Below are 12,927 nucleotides of genomic sequence, written 5' to 3'. Positions count from 1 at the left end.
TATTGAGGTGTTGGTGAATTGTGGTTGATTTTGAGATGTCTCACATTGGTGAAGAGTTGAAAGATTTGAACAAAATGAAGTGTATAAGAAAGGTGGACTGGATGCCTTTGTGTCAAATAATGGGGTTTGCCTTATAGGATTGTCTTTTTTTGATGACCTTCTTTGAAATCTATACCATGGTTGGAACTAAAACCCAACCACAATTCATCATTTGAGAATACTTAATTCTCATTGTGTCATCTCATCATTGCAAGGTTTTAAATTTTATAATTCTTATGGTGCCACCTCATCACCCCAAGGTTTGACTTTTGTATAAATATAAAGATATAATAATATAATATAATTAGTTTTGCACTATAATTTCTATCATTTGGTTTGTTTGGTTTCCAACCATGTTTATAGATTTCAAAGAGAGTCATCCAAAGAAAGACAACCCTATGAGGCAAACCCCATTATTTGACATAAAGACATCCAATCCACCTTTTCTTATACACTTCATTTTGTTCAAATCTTTCAACTCTTCACCAATGTGAGATATCTCAAAATCAACCACAATTCTTCAACACCTCAATACTTGATTCTCATGATATCACCTCAATACTCTTGGTTCTTCCTTAAATATATATATATATATATATAAAGATATAATAATATAATATAATTAGTTTTGCACTATAATTTCTACCATTTGGTTTGTTTGGTCCAACCATGTTTATAGATTTCAAAGAGAGTCATCCAAAGAAAGACAACCCTATAAGGCAAACCCCATTATTTGACATAAAGGCATCCAATCCACCTTTCTTATACACTTCATTTTGTTCAACTCTTCACCAATGTGGGATATCTCAAAATCAACCACAATTCTCCAACAGCTCAATACTTGATTCTCATGATATCACCTCAATACTCTTGGTTCTTCCTTAAATATATATATATATATATATATATGTGTGTGTGTATGTGTGTGTGTGTAGAAGCTTGTTTGGTATTTTATTTTTGTATATGAGAATTCCCATTATACTACTGGGTGATGTAGTTATTTTATCTGTCGTCTTGGTGTTACTACTATCAAAGTTTGACACACCCCTCTAATTACAATTCAAATATTATGAAATGTTATGATAAAGTGTAGTATTTGTTTTTATCAGTTTAATATCTGATATGTGGGTCATCGACCCCACTTGATATCAATTTTATTTTTTTATGAGGAAAAATTCATTATCTTAGCTTGGTTATGTGGTTCTTCATGCATCGCCTTGAACTTTCACTACTGTTGCTACAACTTATGCACTCCTCTAATTTTCTCTTGAAATATTATAGAATGTTTCTTTTTCATAACTTAAAATGAGATTTCAATTAAATTTGTTACAAAATTAACATCGTGTTTATGTCACCTTATATGAGATTTCAGTTAGAACTATCACTTCTAATTAAACAAACTACTAACATTAGTTAAACATTTGTAGAATACTTTGTAACATCATTTTTTACCATAGTTAGATAACTTAAATTAGCATATGGTTATGATATTGTTGTCAACTTCTCTTAATTTTTTTTTTGTTAATGAGTAGTTGTCACACACATTTGCATAATTGTTTTTTAGAAGTGGAATTCAAATTTTAATCTATAACATTCATTTTGAATATGGTATTATGACTACCGCGCAACGCGCGGTTGGAACACTAGTGTTATTTGGTTTGATACAAATATAATGGGCCCATTACCCCCAAATACATTAATTTCCATATCTGACCAAATTGGGAGGAATGGAAAATTTGTTTTCGCTTAGTTCATCTCTTGATGTTGAATAGAACGCATTTTCTCTTTTCACTTTGAGTGGAGTGTATTTTTATATTTTGAAGTTGGTCGAAATATAGATGCATAAAAAATATTATATAAAACAAATTATCATTGATTATATTAGTTTAACCAAACAGCATTTATTCGTTGCTTATTACTATTCCCATTCTTCTGCATTTCCATTTTCATTTCCTTTCCTTAAAATGAACCAAACACCCCCTTAGGTTTTTTGCGGAGCTTTCCAAAAATAGCAGTGTCTTGAAAACAATTTTAGGTAAAAAATTTGTGAGTGTGCTTCCCTTTGTGCTATTGTGTGTGATGAACCTATATATACTGGATTAATTTACTGGTTGACTCTTTAACAATTATTTTTAGAAAAGGCAAGGATAGGGAGACTTGAACCCTTGTAGGTATTACCACCTAAGAGATAAGTTCATGTACTACCAGATGGATGCTTTGTGACCCGAACAACTGTTTTCGACAAAAGGGTTCTAAGCTTTGCAACAAAGAAAGTAATCATATTTTGAGTTTCGACTCTAATTGACTATTTGGGCAGGAAAGGCAGGAAGAGACTGGATAGGACTGGATTGAACGGGGAGAGTGAGGTAGGTGAGTGGCTGAAAGAATGTGGAAGGTTTTAGGGTTTTAATTTGACATGGGTATTTAGTAAATTGCCAATCTTGTCCCATTTCTTTTATTCTTGTTCCAACTATTCTAGTGGGACAAACAATGCACTTCTGTTCCACTCAGTCCAATCCTGTCCCAATCTAATGTCGCGTAAAATGTGGGACAAGTTTTTGTTATGCCATGTCCTATGTAACAAACGCACCCTTAAATGTTGATATGAATTCTTAATCAATTCTAAATTAATAACTATAGATAAGCATTGGTGTCAAATTGGTCAACAAAATCTTGTTGGTTATGGATTTCAATAGTGATGTGCGTAGCCTTGAAAAGTTGAAGCATACACTTTTGTTCTCAAAGGTAGTGTTGGCACACGTATAGGACTGGACTGGACAAGACAAGTTTGTCGTGTGTGTGGCACGACTATGACTGGATGGGACTGAGCTAGACATGTTACCCCTAAATGTTGTTTAATGATTTTATATGGTGGTTACGGTTGTAGTGGAGGAGGAAACGGCGGTGGTGGTGACAGTGGTGGAGGTAGAGGCGATGTGGCCGGCGGTGGTTGTGGATGATGTGGAGATGATAGATTGGTGGTGGCGGTGGATGTGGTCATTTTGGAGGAGGTAGACGTGGTGGTGGCCAATGTGGTGGAGATCGGGGTGTGATGGACGGTGGTAAGTAGCTGATGATGGTGGAGGTGGCTGCCGGTGGTCGTGGTGATGGCAATAGGCAGTGGTGATTGGTAGTCGATGATGGTTGTAGTGGACGTGTTGGTTATGAAGGATGTGTAGATGGTGGACAATGGTGGATATGAAGGTGGAGGTGGTGGTAGTAGAATCTGCTGGTGGTGGAGGTGGTATGGTGGTGGTGGCGGCGATGGGCGGTGGTGACCATTAAACCAAATACCATATTAGGGTTTTATCAAATGAGGGTAGATTGGTAGCCTTTTTTGTCCCATCCATCCCCCTATCTCATGTCCCGCCTGTCCCGCCAAAAGTGGAACTATGAGCTTTGTCGTGTAATGTCCTGTCCAGTCTCATGTAATGCAGCCAAAAAAAACAAAAGTTTAAGCTTAGATCCGTTACTTTTTGTTTGCATTTTAGGAATGGAAGGACCTGGCGATAACATGATCTAGATCGTATTCGTGACTACTTACTTTATAATCTTGTTTCATATTTTGTGACAAGTTCTAGTAGTGGCTATTTGGTAATGAAGTTTAAAGGGTTTTGTTTCATCAAAGTGCCTGATTACTATATTTGAGCAACATTCAACAGCTAAAAATATTTGACCCTCCATATAAATTACTATGTTAATCAAGCTCTGAGTATAATCGAACTGCTAGATATTTTCTTCCATACGAACTAAATCAGTTCTATTGATCACCCTCAGTACTGTGTCTAAATGAACATGGCTTAGCTCCCATCCTCCCACTAGTACGAGAATTATAAAGTTATGGATATTGACTCTGAGATGACGTTTTGTGTTTATGGAGGATTTTACTGAAGCATTTTGGTTTGGTGTTTCAGATGTATGTGACGGAACCAGATACTGATGTCTATGCGATTCCAAGAGTTCTTGCACCAATGCCTGAGCAGGTTAATTACTAATTAGACAAGTTCCTACTTTCATGCATATAAATGGTTGATACCACCAATTCATTGATTGGTGGTTCTGTTTCAATTTCTATTTTCAGATTTGCAATCTCCCTTTCTTTCATCATTCTTCCGATTAATACAGAGGATAATGATAGGCATATCTTGAATTGCAGTATATCAGATGTGCAAAGAGTGACTGGGGGACCTACAATGTCACAGAACCACCAATTGACGCACTTAGAGATCCCATGTACAAATCAGAGTGGGAGGTTATGAAGGTGAGGAACTCGTGCTTTATCTTGTCAACATCTTCATATGATTTAAAACTTGGATGAAATGGCAAGAATTACATCTTTATTGACATATTTCTGATAGACCCATTTCGGGTATATGCTATCTTTTGCTTCCCCAAAATTCTGCCCATAGATCATAATAGGTCTCATTGCTGTGATATTTTGCACCTTGGTGAAATTTTGCAGTCCACATAAGATTGCCGCTATGCCATTCACCGTTGCTCTTATCCTACAACCAAAATGCTGGAGAACATTCTTTAACACCTTTTATAAAAAACAATACTTATTACATCTTCCTCCTCCGTGCTACAACCATCACTAGTGAGCTTCAGATTCAAGGGTGTTTTTCCACAGCTATCACGTGTCAACTAGCATAACGTATTTTCCAGAATCACATACCATGAGGTATATGTCCTTTATGAGCTCACCCGTCATCTAAAGCAAAGAGACTGTCCGTAGGGACTACATAAATATTGCTTGTACATGCTTTCATCAGCATATTTTGCAAGGATTTTCATCTTCTAAAAATCCCTTGCTGTATTCTGAGTTGTTCATCTAGGCCTGAGTTGTTCATCTAGTCAGTGGCGAAGCCACATGGGAACGAGAGGGAGCAGCTGGTCCCCCTAGAATTAAAAAAAGAAGTTTCATATAGGTTAAGAGAAGAGGAGAGAGTTAGAGGCGGTGTGAGAAGTGGGAGAAGAGGAGGATCATCCAGGCGGTGAGAAAGTGGGAAGTAAAGTGATGATGCATAATAAAATCTATACTTATAGCCCTTGTATTTTAATGGACTTTCAAAAACTGAAACTTTTTTAAAAGCGGCTATTACAATTTAAACCAATGTATATATTCAAATGTTACTCCATCTAAAATTTAGAAAATGAGATAATTATTCGAATAATTATTAATGTTATAATTATGAACTTGGTTTTAAAAAGCGCGATGCGATCCGATGCGTTAAGGGTCCCGGAAGCCGATGCGTGATGCGTGATGCTGATGCGCTCGCATCACGCACGTGATGCGCCCGGTATTCAAAAAATATTTATAAATTAATTCTACATATCAATTTCTACCTTAAAAATACTTACCTATAAGCTGGTATTCAAAAAATATTTATAAATTAATTCTACATATCAATTTCTACCTTAAAAATACTTACCTATAAGCTGGTATTCAAAAAATATTTATAAATTAATCTCGCATCACGCACGTGAACTCGCAATAGGTTCCGATTCCGACATTCTCTTAAGCTGGTCGACTTCTAATTCTGCACTTTCTTCTAGACTGTCGAGCTTCTTCTAGGCTGTCGACTTCTTCTTCTTCTTCTAGGCTGTCGACCTGGTAATCGAGTTCGAGTATCGATCTGCTGTCGACCTGGTAATCGAGTTCGAGTATCGACCTGGTAATCGAGTTCGAGAATCGAGACTCACGCTTTCTGCTTCTTTGCTGGTTCTACTTCTTCGCTGTCTTAAGTCTTAACGTTCTACTTCTTTGCGTCGGCTTCTATTAGGTCGATAACGTAACATAATAGGCTAAGTCTTAACGTTCTATTTCGATAACATAAGAAGCCCAACTAATAGGCCCAACTAAATACTGCAAAAAAGCCCAAAAAACGCAACATATACATGATGCGCTGATGCTCGACTGATGCACGCATCGAGTGATGCGTAGGGGATGCGATCGCATCATGGAATCGCATCGCATCAGTCCCTTTGATGCGCTTTCTTCATCGCATCGCATCGCATCACGCATCAGTTCGCATAATGCGCGCATTTTTAAACCCAGATTATGAAAGTAAAAGAATATATATCAACTTAAACTTATTTTAACTATGCTTTTAAGTGAACAGTTATTATCTTGATCAACATTCATCTTAATCACCGTTTTTATAAATGGTCACGTTAAATGCCTGGATTATAAATTTTGTACCCAATTTATGTGACAAGATCATGTCAAAATAACAAAAAAATATACGTATATTACCTTAAACTATGTAAAAACGACTTGATAGTTGTTGTGATGAATGCAATAAATCGATTTTAAAAGATGAAATCTCTTAAGAACTAACGTTGAATACAGTTTGTTTCTAATTCTAATGACATTGTACTTTTTTATTTTCTTTTATAATGTGTTAATTAAATTAGCTTTTATAGGGCTGCCCAGTTGTTAACTGTTTATATTGATTGATTTTAGCGCTATCCATTTGTTAAGTGTTGATTTTAATTTGTTTTTATATTTAACAGCCATTCATGGATAAATATTTAATAAAAAGACAAACAACGGATGATTCATTACCTATTTTATTCATCAATAACTCATGCTCCCCCTCGAACCAAACCCGTCTCTGCCCCTGCATCTACTAGCATAATTCAATTGAATTTTGATGCACTTTTTTGTGGCTAAAAAGTTGATCCATACCTCTTCTTTTAGCTGTTATTATGGCTCCACCATTCCAAAGAGAACTTAGCTACAGCACCATGTCCCCTTTGAAAAATTGAAAGTTGACAATTTGACATATAAATCAATGAACCTTGAAAATGGGTCTATTACCGCCTTGAGGTGAGTTGGGTTCAGTGTGTTTTTTGTTCAAGGGAGTAATAACCCAATAATAAGAGTTCATTGTTTTGAAGCTAATTGTTCAAAGGGGAAATGGGGTGCTGGAACGTTTTTCAATGGTTTTTTGGTTGCTATTATTTTGACAATAAAATTCATAGAGAATTAAGAGGAATTTGAATGCAGATATAAGAATGAAAAGTGATGTAAACAATCATTTTTATTCATGCAATAAGAGATCTGTTAGTGGTGGACATCTTATTTGTTAATGAATAGAGTTGTGGGAAGGAATTAGGTTGTTCTTGGTCTGGATTTTAGCTTGGATTTCAGCTCAAGGTGTCAAAAACTCATAAAGAGGTCTTAGGCTTACCCCAAGCAACTCGCATACAGGTCAATGGCCAGACACAAAGTAGAAGTACAAAGAGATTTAAATGACCATACAACATAACCACATAAGGAGGATATGCAAACTGTTGCATCTGTTTGTTTGTGCTGAACACTGTTGTCCTCAGCCAGGGTATCTGTTTGTTCGTTTCTAATGTGGCACAAACACTGATGTTGACAACAAAAGGTGGTTTTAGAAAATTCTACATTTTGAGCATGGATGGTCTGCAGGCAACTTTATATATACTTCAAGAATATTGTGATATTCTGGTATATTTGGACAAAAAGTTGATTAGTGACAACTTCAACCGGCCCCACATGGACTCCAAGGACACCAATGTAAGGGGGCAATTTTTATCTCATTCAGCGGCTGAGGCTAGTAGGGGGCCCAGGATCAAACCCGGGACCTGTCTTTTATTTGGACAAAGTCGCCCCACCCTTTTGCCAACTGGGTTACATGCCGAAGGCTTGATATCCTGAAATATTTGGTGATTGAAATGCAACAAAGTGAAGTTTGGTGGTCAAACCATGAGAAGATGTTTGGTATGTAGACTGGACTTGTCTGTACGGACGAGAGTGAGGTAGGTGGATGAAAGAGTTGTGCCAGGTTTTAGGGTTTAAACTTGCTATGGGTAGTTTAGTAATATACCAATCTTGTTTCATCTACCTGATTTTTGTTCCACCTATTTTGGTGACAAAAGAAATGCATTTTTGCTCCACTCAATATTGTCCCGTTCCAGTGTGAATGTTGTTCCAAACGTGGAACAACAAATTTTTGAGGCATAGGAGATCAGATTTTGTAGAATGATTTCTTCTGTAATGGAATCCTTTGTAACAGATTATTTTAGGGACTACTAGCTAGTCTAGACAAGGGTATGGAAGATGGCGAAGAAGTCTGATATAGTGTATACACTCGGTTGTACTCCCTCCATCCAAAAAACAATGACAAATTTCTTTTTGGATTGTCACAGAAGATGAATGACAATTTTTTGGCAAGTTTTTAGACCTATTTTGCATGTTTGCTCTTTAGTAACCATTTCATGGAATTAACAACTTTACTTGTGGTATACGAAGTTTTTTCTATTGTCATTATTAAGGGGCATTTTAGACATTTGGGCAATAATAGAACATTTTTTATCAACTATATGCCAAGTCAAAAGGTATCTCTGTAGAGATTATAAAAAGCTCAGAAAGTTCTCCCTCTAGATGAACAATTTGTACTTGTAGCTCGAGAAATAGTTACGGTTGAAGCTTCAAAGCATTTTTGTCATCCTTACAATATAGTAGTAACTCTTTATTTTTCTCACTGAAGGTATTTTTGACGAAGCACTACAGGAACCGACGTTTGGATGATCCGGATTTTGTGCTAGACTTTGAGGAGATTTATGTTATCGATTCAAAAACAAAGTCTATAACTCGGGCCAGAGTTGTGGTTAGTACCAATCATGCTTTGAATTATATCATCACTTCCATTTCAACACATGTTCCATACTAGTATAAATGAGTTCATTCTTGCCCATGCGTCAATTATTTAGTTGTAGTTGTGCTAGGTAAGCAGAACAGATGAGATTTTGCAATGAGAAATGATATGGAAGTAAAACAATGCTCAAAACACACTCAGAGTTTACATGGTTTGGTAATGAATTGACCTGCGTCCGCTGCTGTACTAGCGAGTCTCTTTTATTTATTTCGTCTTAGGGTGTTACTGTTACAATAAGATGTATATACAGATATATATCCTTGTGTTTGTGGAGAATGGGCAAGAAAGTTGTCTTCTAATTTTCCTTCCACGTGCACTATCCCCTTGATTAATGCTCACTGCCCGGGCACTCAGGAAGTGAGCCCCTGTCGAGGGCTCTCTGGCGCCCTCACTCTCTCACGAGGGTCAGGCTATCATCAGACTTCACTACTTAACAAGTTGAACCACCATCAGACTGGCATGCCATTATCAGCTTCCTTAAAGATCTTTAAACAGACATGGGGAAAGAATAGAACTCCTCTAGTCTTCAAACGACACAACTTTTTATTAGAACCGAAAACCAACACATATGAGACAGTACAAATTAGTTGAACCACTGATCTAAAACCAACCTACCAAACAAAATACCCACAATTGAGAATCAACGAAACCATCACCTAACTACGAGTCTAAGACTGTTGAACTTGAACACCTAACCAGATAAAACTAATACAAAGATATAAACTGAAAAACCAACAAAATAACACTGAAACAGAAATGGACATGAAAGCTGATAATAAAGAAGGTTAAATTGTGAAAATGCAACGTATTTTGGTGTGTAATGTACTTCTTAAAAACTTTCAATTTGGTATAGCAGATTTGATATCTCAAACATGTAGACCAAAGTACGTTACACGGAATAGAAATCGTACCAGAGTACATTGCATCTTCATATGTAAAGTAGGTACCTAAATGTTTGAGATGTCACATCTAAGGTACCAAAATAAAGGTTTGAAAGTATGTTGTACAAAATATGGTGATCAGACCAAAGTGTGTTGCATTTTCATGCCATTTGTCCAGAAAAGAAGTATTTCTACAATAGATTTTGTGGGTTTCTTTAATGGAATAATTATGATGTAATGTAGGTGACGGTTCCTGAAGGAAGAGAAAGGAATAGAAAGAACGACCTTCTTGTTATTCGGGACAATGCGACTTCATTCAAAATAATTCCCTCGGTGATTATCATTGTAATTCTAGTTTACAACTGCGTATCAAGTCTTGTCTGATTCAAATACTCTTTTGCAGGAGGAGAGAGACGATCCAACGACTGTAGTACATAGGGAAGAGTGGGAGCAGGACAGAAAGGACATGGAAAGACATCTCAGCAAGCTGCGGGATTTCAGCGTTTCGAACTGGTTCTAATTGAATTTTGTACACTCTTTAAACCCTAAACTTACCATCAATTAGAGATCATGTTCATGAGTAGGTACCTCTGTATACGCAAACGATGAAACAAGTACCACTTTTTTGTTCATTATATTTATTGCCAGATTCATTTTCTCCCTGTCCATCATGTTAACTCGATTATGATCCAAGGATTTTCAAGTAAGGGGTGTTTACAAACGCTTACTGTATAATCACTTACCAGCAAGAGTCACCACCCTCGTTTACCTTACATGGTAACATTCTCATCCATCAAAATAGATTGTTGGTAAACGTTTTCTACCCGGTAAGTGCTTACATGGTAAGAGTCTTCTCCCTCACTTGTTGGGTAAGATTCTCAGTCCTTGTCATGCCCCTTACCGGGTAAGATTTTAGGTTATTATCATGATCACCCGGAAGGTAAGTGACCCCTGGTAACCGTCTGGTGAACGACCCTAAATGTCGGTTAAAATAAACAATATTTACTTTCTTTAGTGAGCAAGTCATAAAGGTTCACTTAACATCTATTCTTTAGATATGACACCCCTACACCAGGTGACCTCCTATCCCTTGATTAAGTTATGTACCACCTCCATTACTAGAAGGGTTATTTAGGTGAATAATTGTACAATATATTTCGAAGCATTTATGTGTTAGAAAGAGGCATTCTTCTGTTAGTAGGGATGTATGAAATCTGTTAGAAGGTAATATATTTGAAAAGTATCTGTTAGAGGGGTCTTTTTCTAATAAGCCTCCACTAGAACTAGTTTTATGTTGTTTTTTAGGCCTATAATTTTGGTGGGTCTCTTTTAGTATTATAACAGGTCCTTAGAATTATGTACACTTTGACAATAAAATCTGCATGTCAGATCTCTTGTGTCTGATTACATGACCATGAAGGCTGGCATCTTCAGAGGCTGCATTCAGGTCATTGGTCTCTACTTTATGCTTATTCAAAGGTTATACAAGGTAATTTTATGTCTAATAAAAACTTGTTGCTATAAATATCAATCATTAACATATGTTTTTGGATTCTTGTTGGTCAAGTATGTGAAAAAACCTGCATGACAACATGGTAGTCTTAACCATTAAGCTCACCTGTTCAAGTCCTCTAGGTAGCATTTGTTCCCATCACTTGGTATGACATGCCATAGATCTTGTCTTGTTACATGACTATCAATGTTAACACTCATGAGGCATATTGTTTCCTCTTCAACCTGACATTCTTCTTGATTTTAAGGACAATGGTTTAATGCAGCCTCAACAAGGGACACTATCACCTTAGCACCTACCATAAGGTCTTATACGAGTGATACAGTATTTGATACCATGTTACAACTAATGGTATTCTTTATAATACTGTGTGTCCGGGCTAGTTTGCACACGCCTCGACTAATCCAATGGGACGCTGACTTACAGCGGTAACCTGTAAGGAACAACCCCAAGATCTTACTAGTTGGGTTTGCTTGTAAAGTCAAGCTAATGGTATTCTAGACTAGAAATGAGATCTCCACCTATATATATATATATATATATATAGTTGGGTTCACGTGAGACCAGACTGTTTTCGTGAGACCCGTGAGACCACATTTTTACACTTGAAACTTCACAGCAAAAACATTGTGAAGGTTTAAAAAAGTCAAACCTTCACAACAAAAACACTGTGAAGGTTACCTTCACAGCGTTTTGTTGTGAAGTTTCAAGTGTAAAAAGTTGGTCTCACGTGATCCTAAGTCTATATATATAGGGACCCATTCAAGAGAGAACTGATTAGTTTGTGGTAACTGTGAGATCCAATCTCAACCACAAATCAACGGATAAATTAAGAAATTAATAATTATGGTAGTTTGAGTTAAAATTATAATTAGAGGGCATTTTAGGTATTTTTAAAAAACTTCTCTATCCTATCTCATCTCTCATCTCTCATCTCTCATCTCTCCGACCTCCAATCTCCGGCCTCTGGTGAACAAAAATCCGACAGGTACCAATTAATCACAAAGATACACAATGTGATACTCATTGTGATATCCATTGTGATATACTGTGATATCCATTGTGATATATTGTGACACCATTTGAGTACCACTGTATATCACAATGGTTATCACATTGTGTATCTTTGTGATTACTTGGTACCTGCCGGATTTTTGTTCACCGGAGGCCGGAGATTGGTGGTCGGAGAGATGAGAGAGGAGAGAGAAGTTTTTTAAAAATACATAAAATGTCTTCTAATTATAATTTTAACTCAAACTACCATAATTATTAATTACCTAATTTATCCGTTGATTTGTGGTTGAGATTGGATCTCACAGTTACCACAAACTAATCAGTTCTCATTTGATTAAGCCCCTATATATGTGTGTGTGTGTGTATATATAGAGGAGGTTTACTTTGCAAACCACGTTATTTGTACAAACCGTACAAATCTCATTCAACCAATCATAATTTTTCGTTTTGTTCATTTTTTTTGTAGTTATAAGAGGTTGATTAATCACTATTATTATTGTGGAGGGTGTTAATTATGAATATTATCATCTTCATTATTTTAATTTTAGAGAAATACATGAAACAGTTTCATTAAATATTATATGATACAATTTCATAACCATATATGAAACAATTTCATCCAAAAAAGTATTATATAAAACAATTTCACAAGATTAAAAAATTTCATAAGATTAAACAATGAAATCGACGGATGGGGGTGGTTTGCACGGTTTGTACAAATTGGATGGTTTGCATTTGATCGCTCATATATATATATATATATATATATATATATATATATATATATATA

At 36.2% G+C, this 12,927-nt stretch overlaps 1 protein-coding gene and 1 non-coding gene across 2 annotated transcripts in view; both read left to right on the top strand.

The window, feature by feature from the left end:
* Positions 1-10,273, top strand: part of LOC112511232 — a 13,374-nt gene extending 3,101 nt beyond the window's left edge. Inside the window, exons 2-6 of the mRNA XM_025116766.1 lie at positions 3,954-4,022; positions 4,196-4,300; positions 8,562-8,681; positions 9,854-9,943; positions 10,014-10,273. Coding sequence (XP_024972534.1) covers positions 3,954-4,022; positions 4,196-4,300; positions 8,562-8,681; positions 9,854-9,943; positions 10,014-10,130 — 501 coding nt within the window. The 3' untranslated portion in view covers positions 10,131-10,273. The remainder of the gene's footprint in view (positions 1-3,953; positions 4,023-4,195; positions 4,301-8,561; positions 8,682-9,853; positions 9,944-10,013) is intronic.
* LOC112511903 lies at positions 1,104-1,296 on the top strand. Its single transcript, XR_003069156.1, has one exon. It is a non-coding gene; the product is annotated as a U2 spliceosomal RNA (small nuclear RNA).
* Positions 10,274-12,927: the final 2,654 nt, after the last annotated feature.

Source organism: Cynara cardunculus (assembly GCF_001531365.2).
Source record: "Cynara cardunculus var. scolymus isolate 2C chromosome LG 4, CcrdV1, whole genome shotgun sequence".
Classification (NCBI taxonomy): domain Eukaryota; kingdom Viridiplantae; phylum Streptophyta; class Magnoliopsida; order Asterales; family Asteraceae; genus Cynara; species Cynara cardunculus.
The sequence above is the reverse complement of the archived record's forward strand: the minus strand, read 5'-3'. Positions and strand labels throughout refer to the sequence as shown.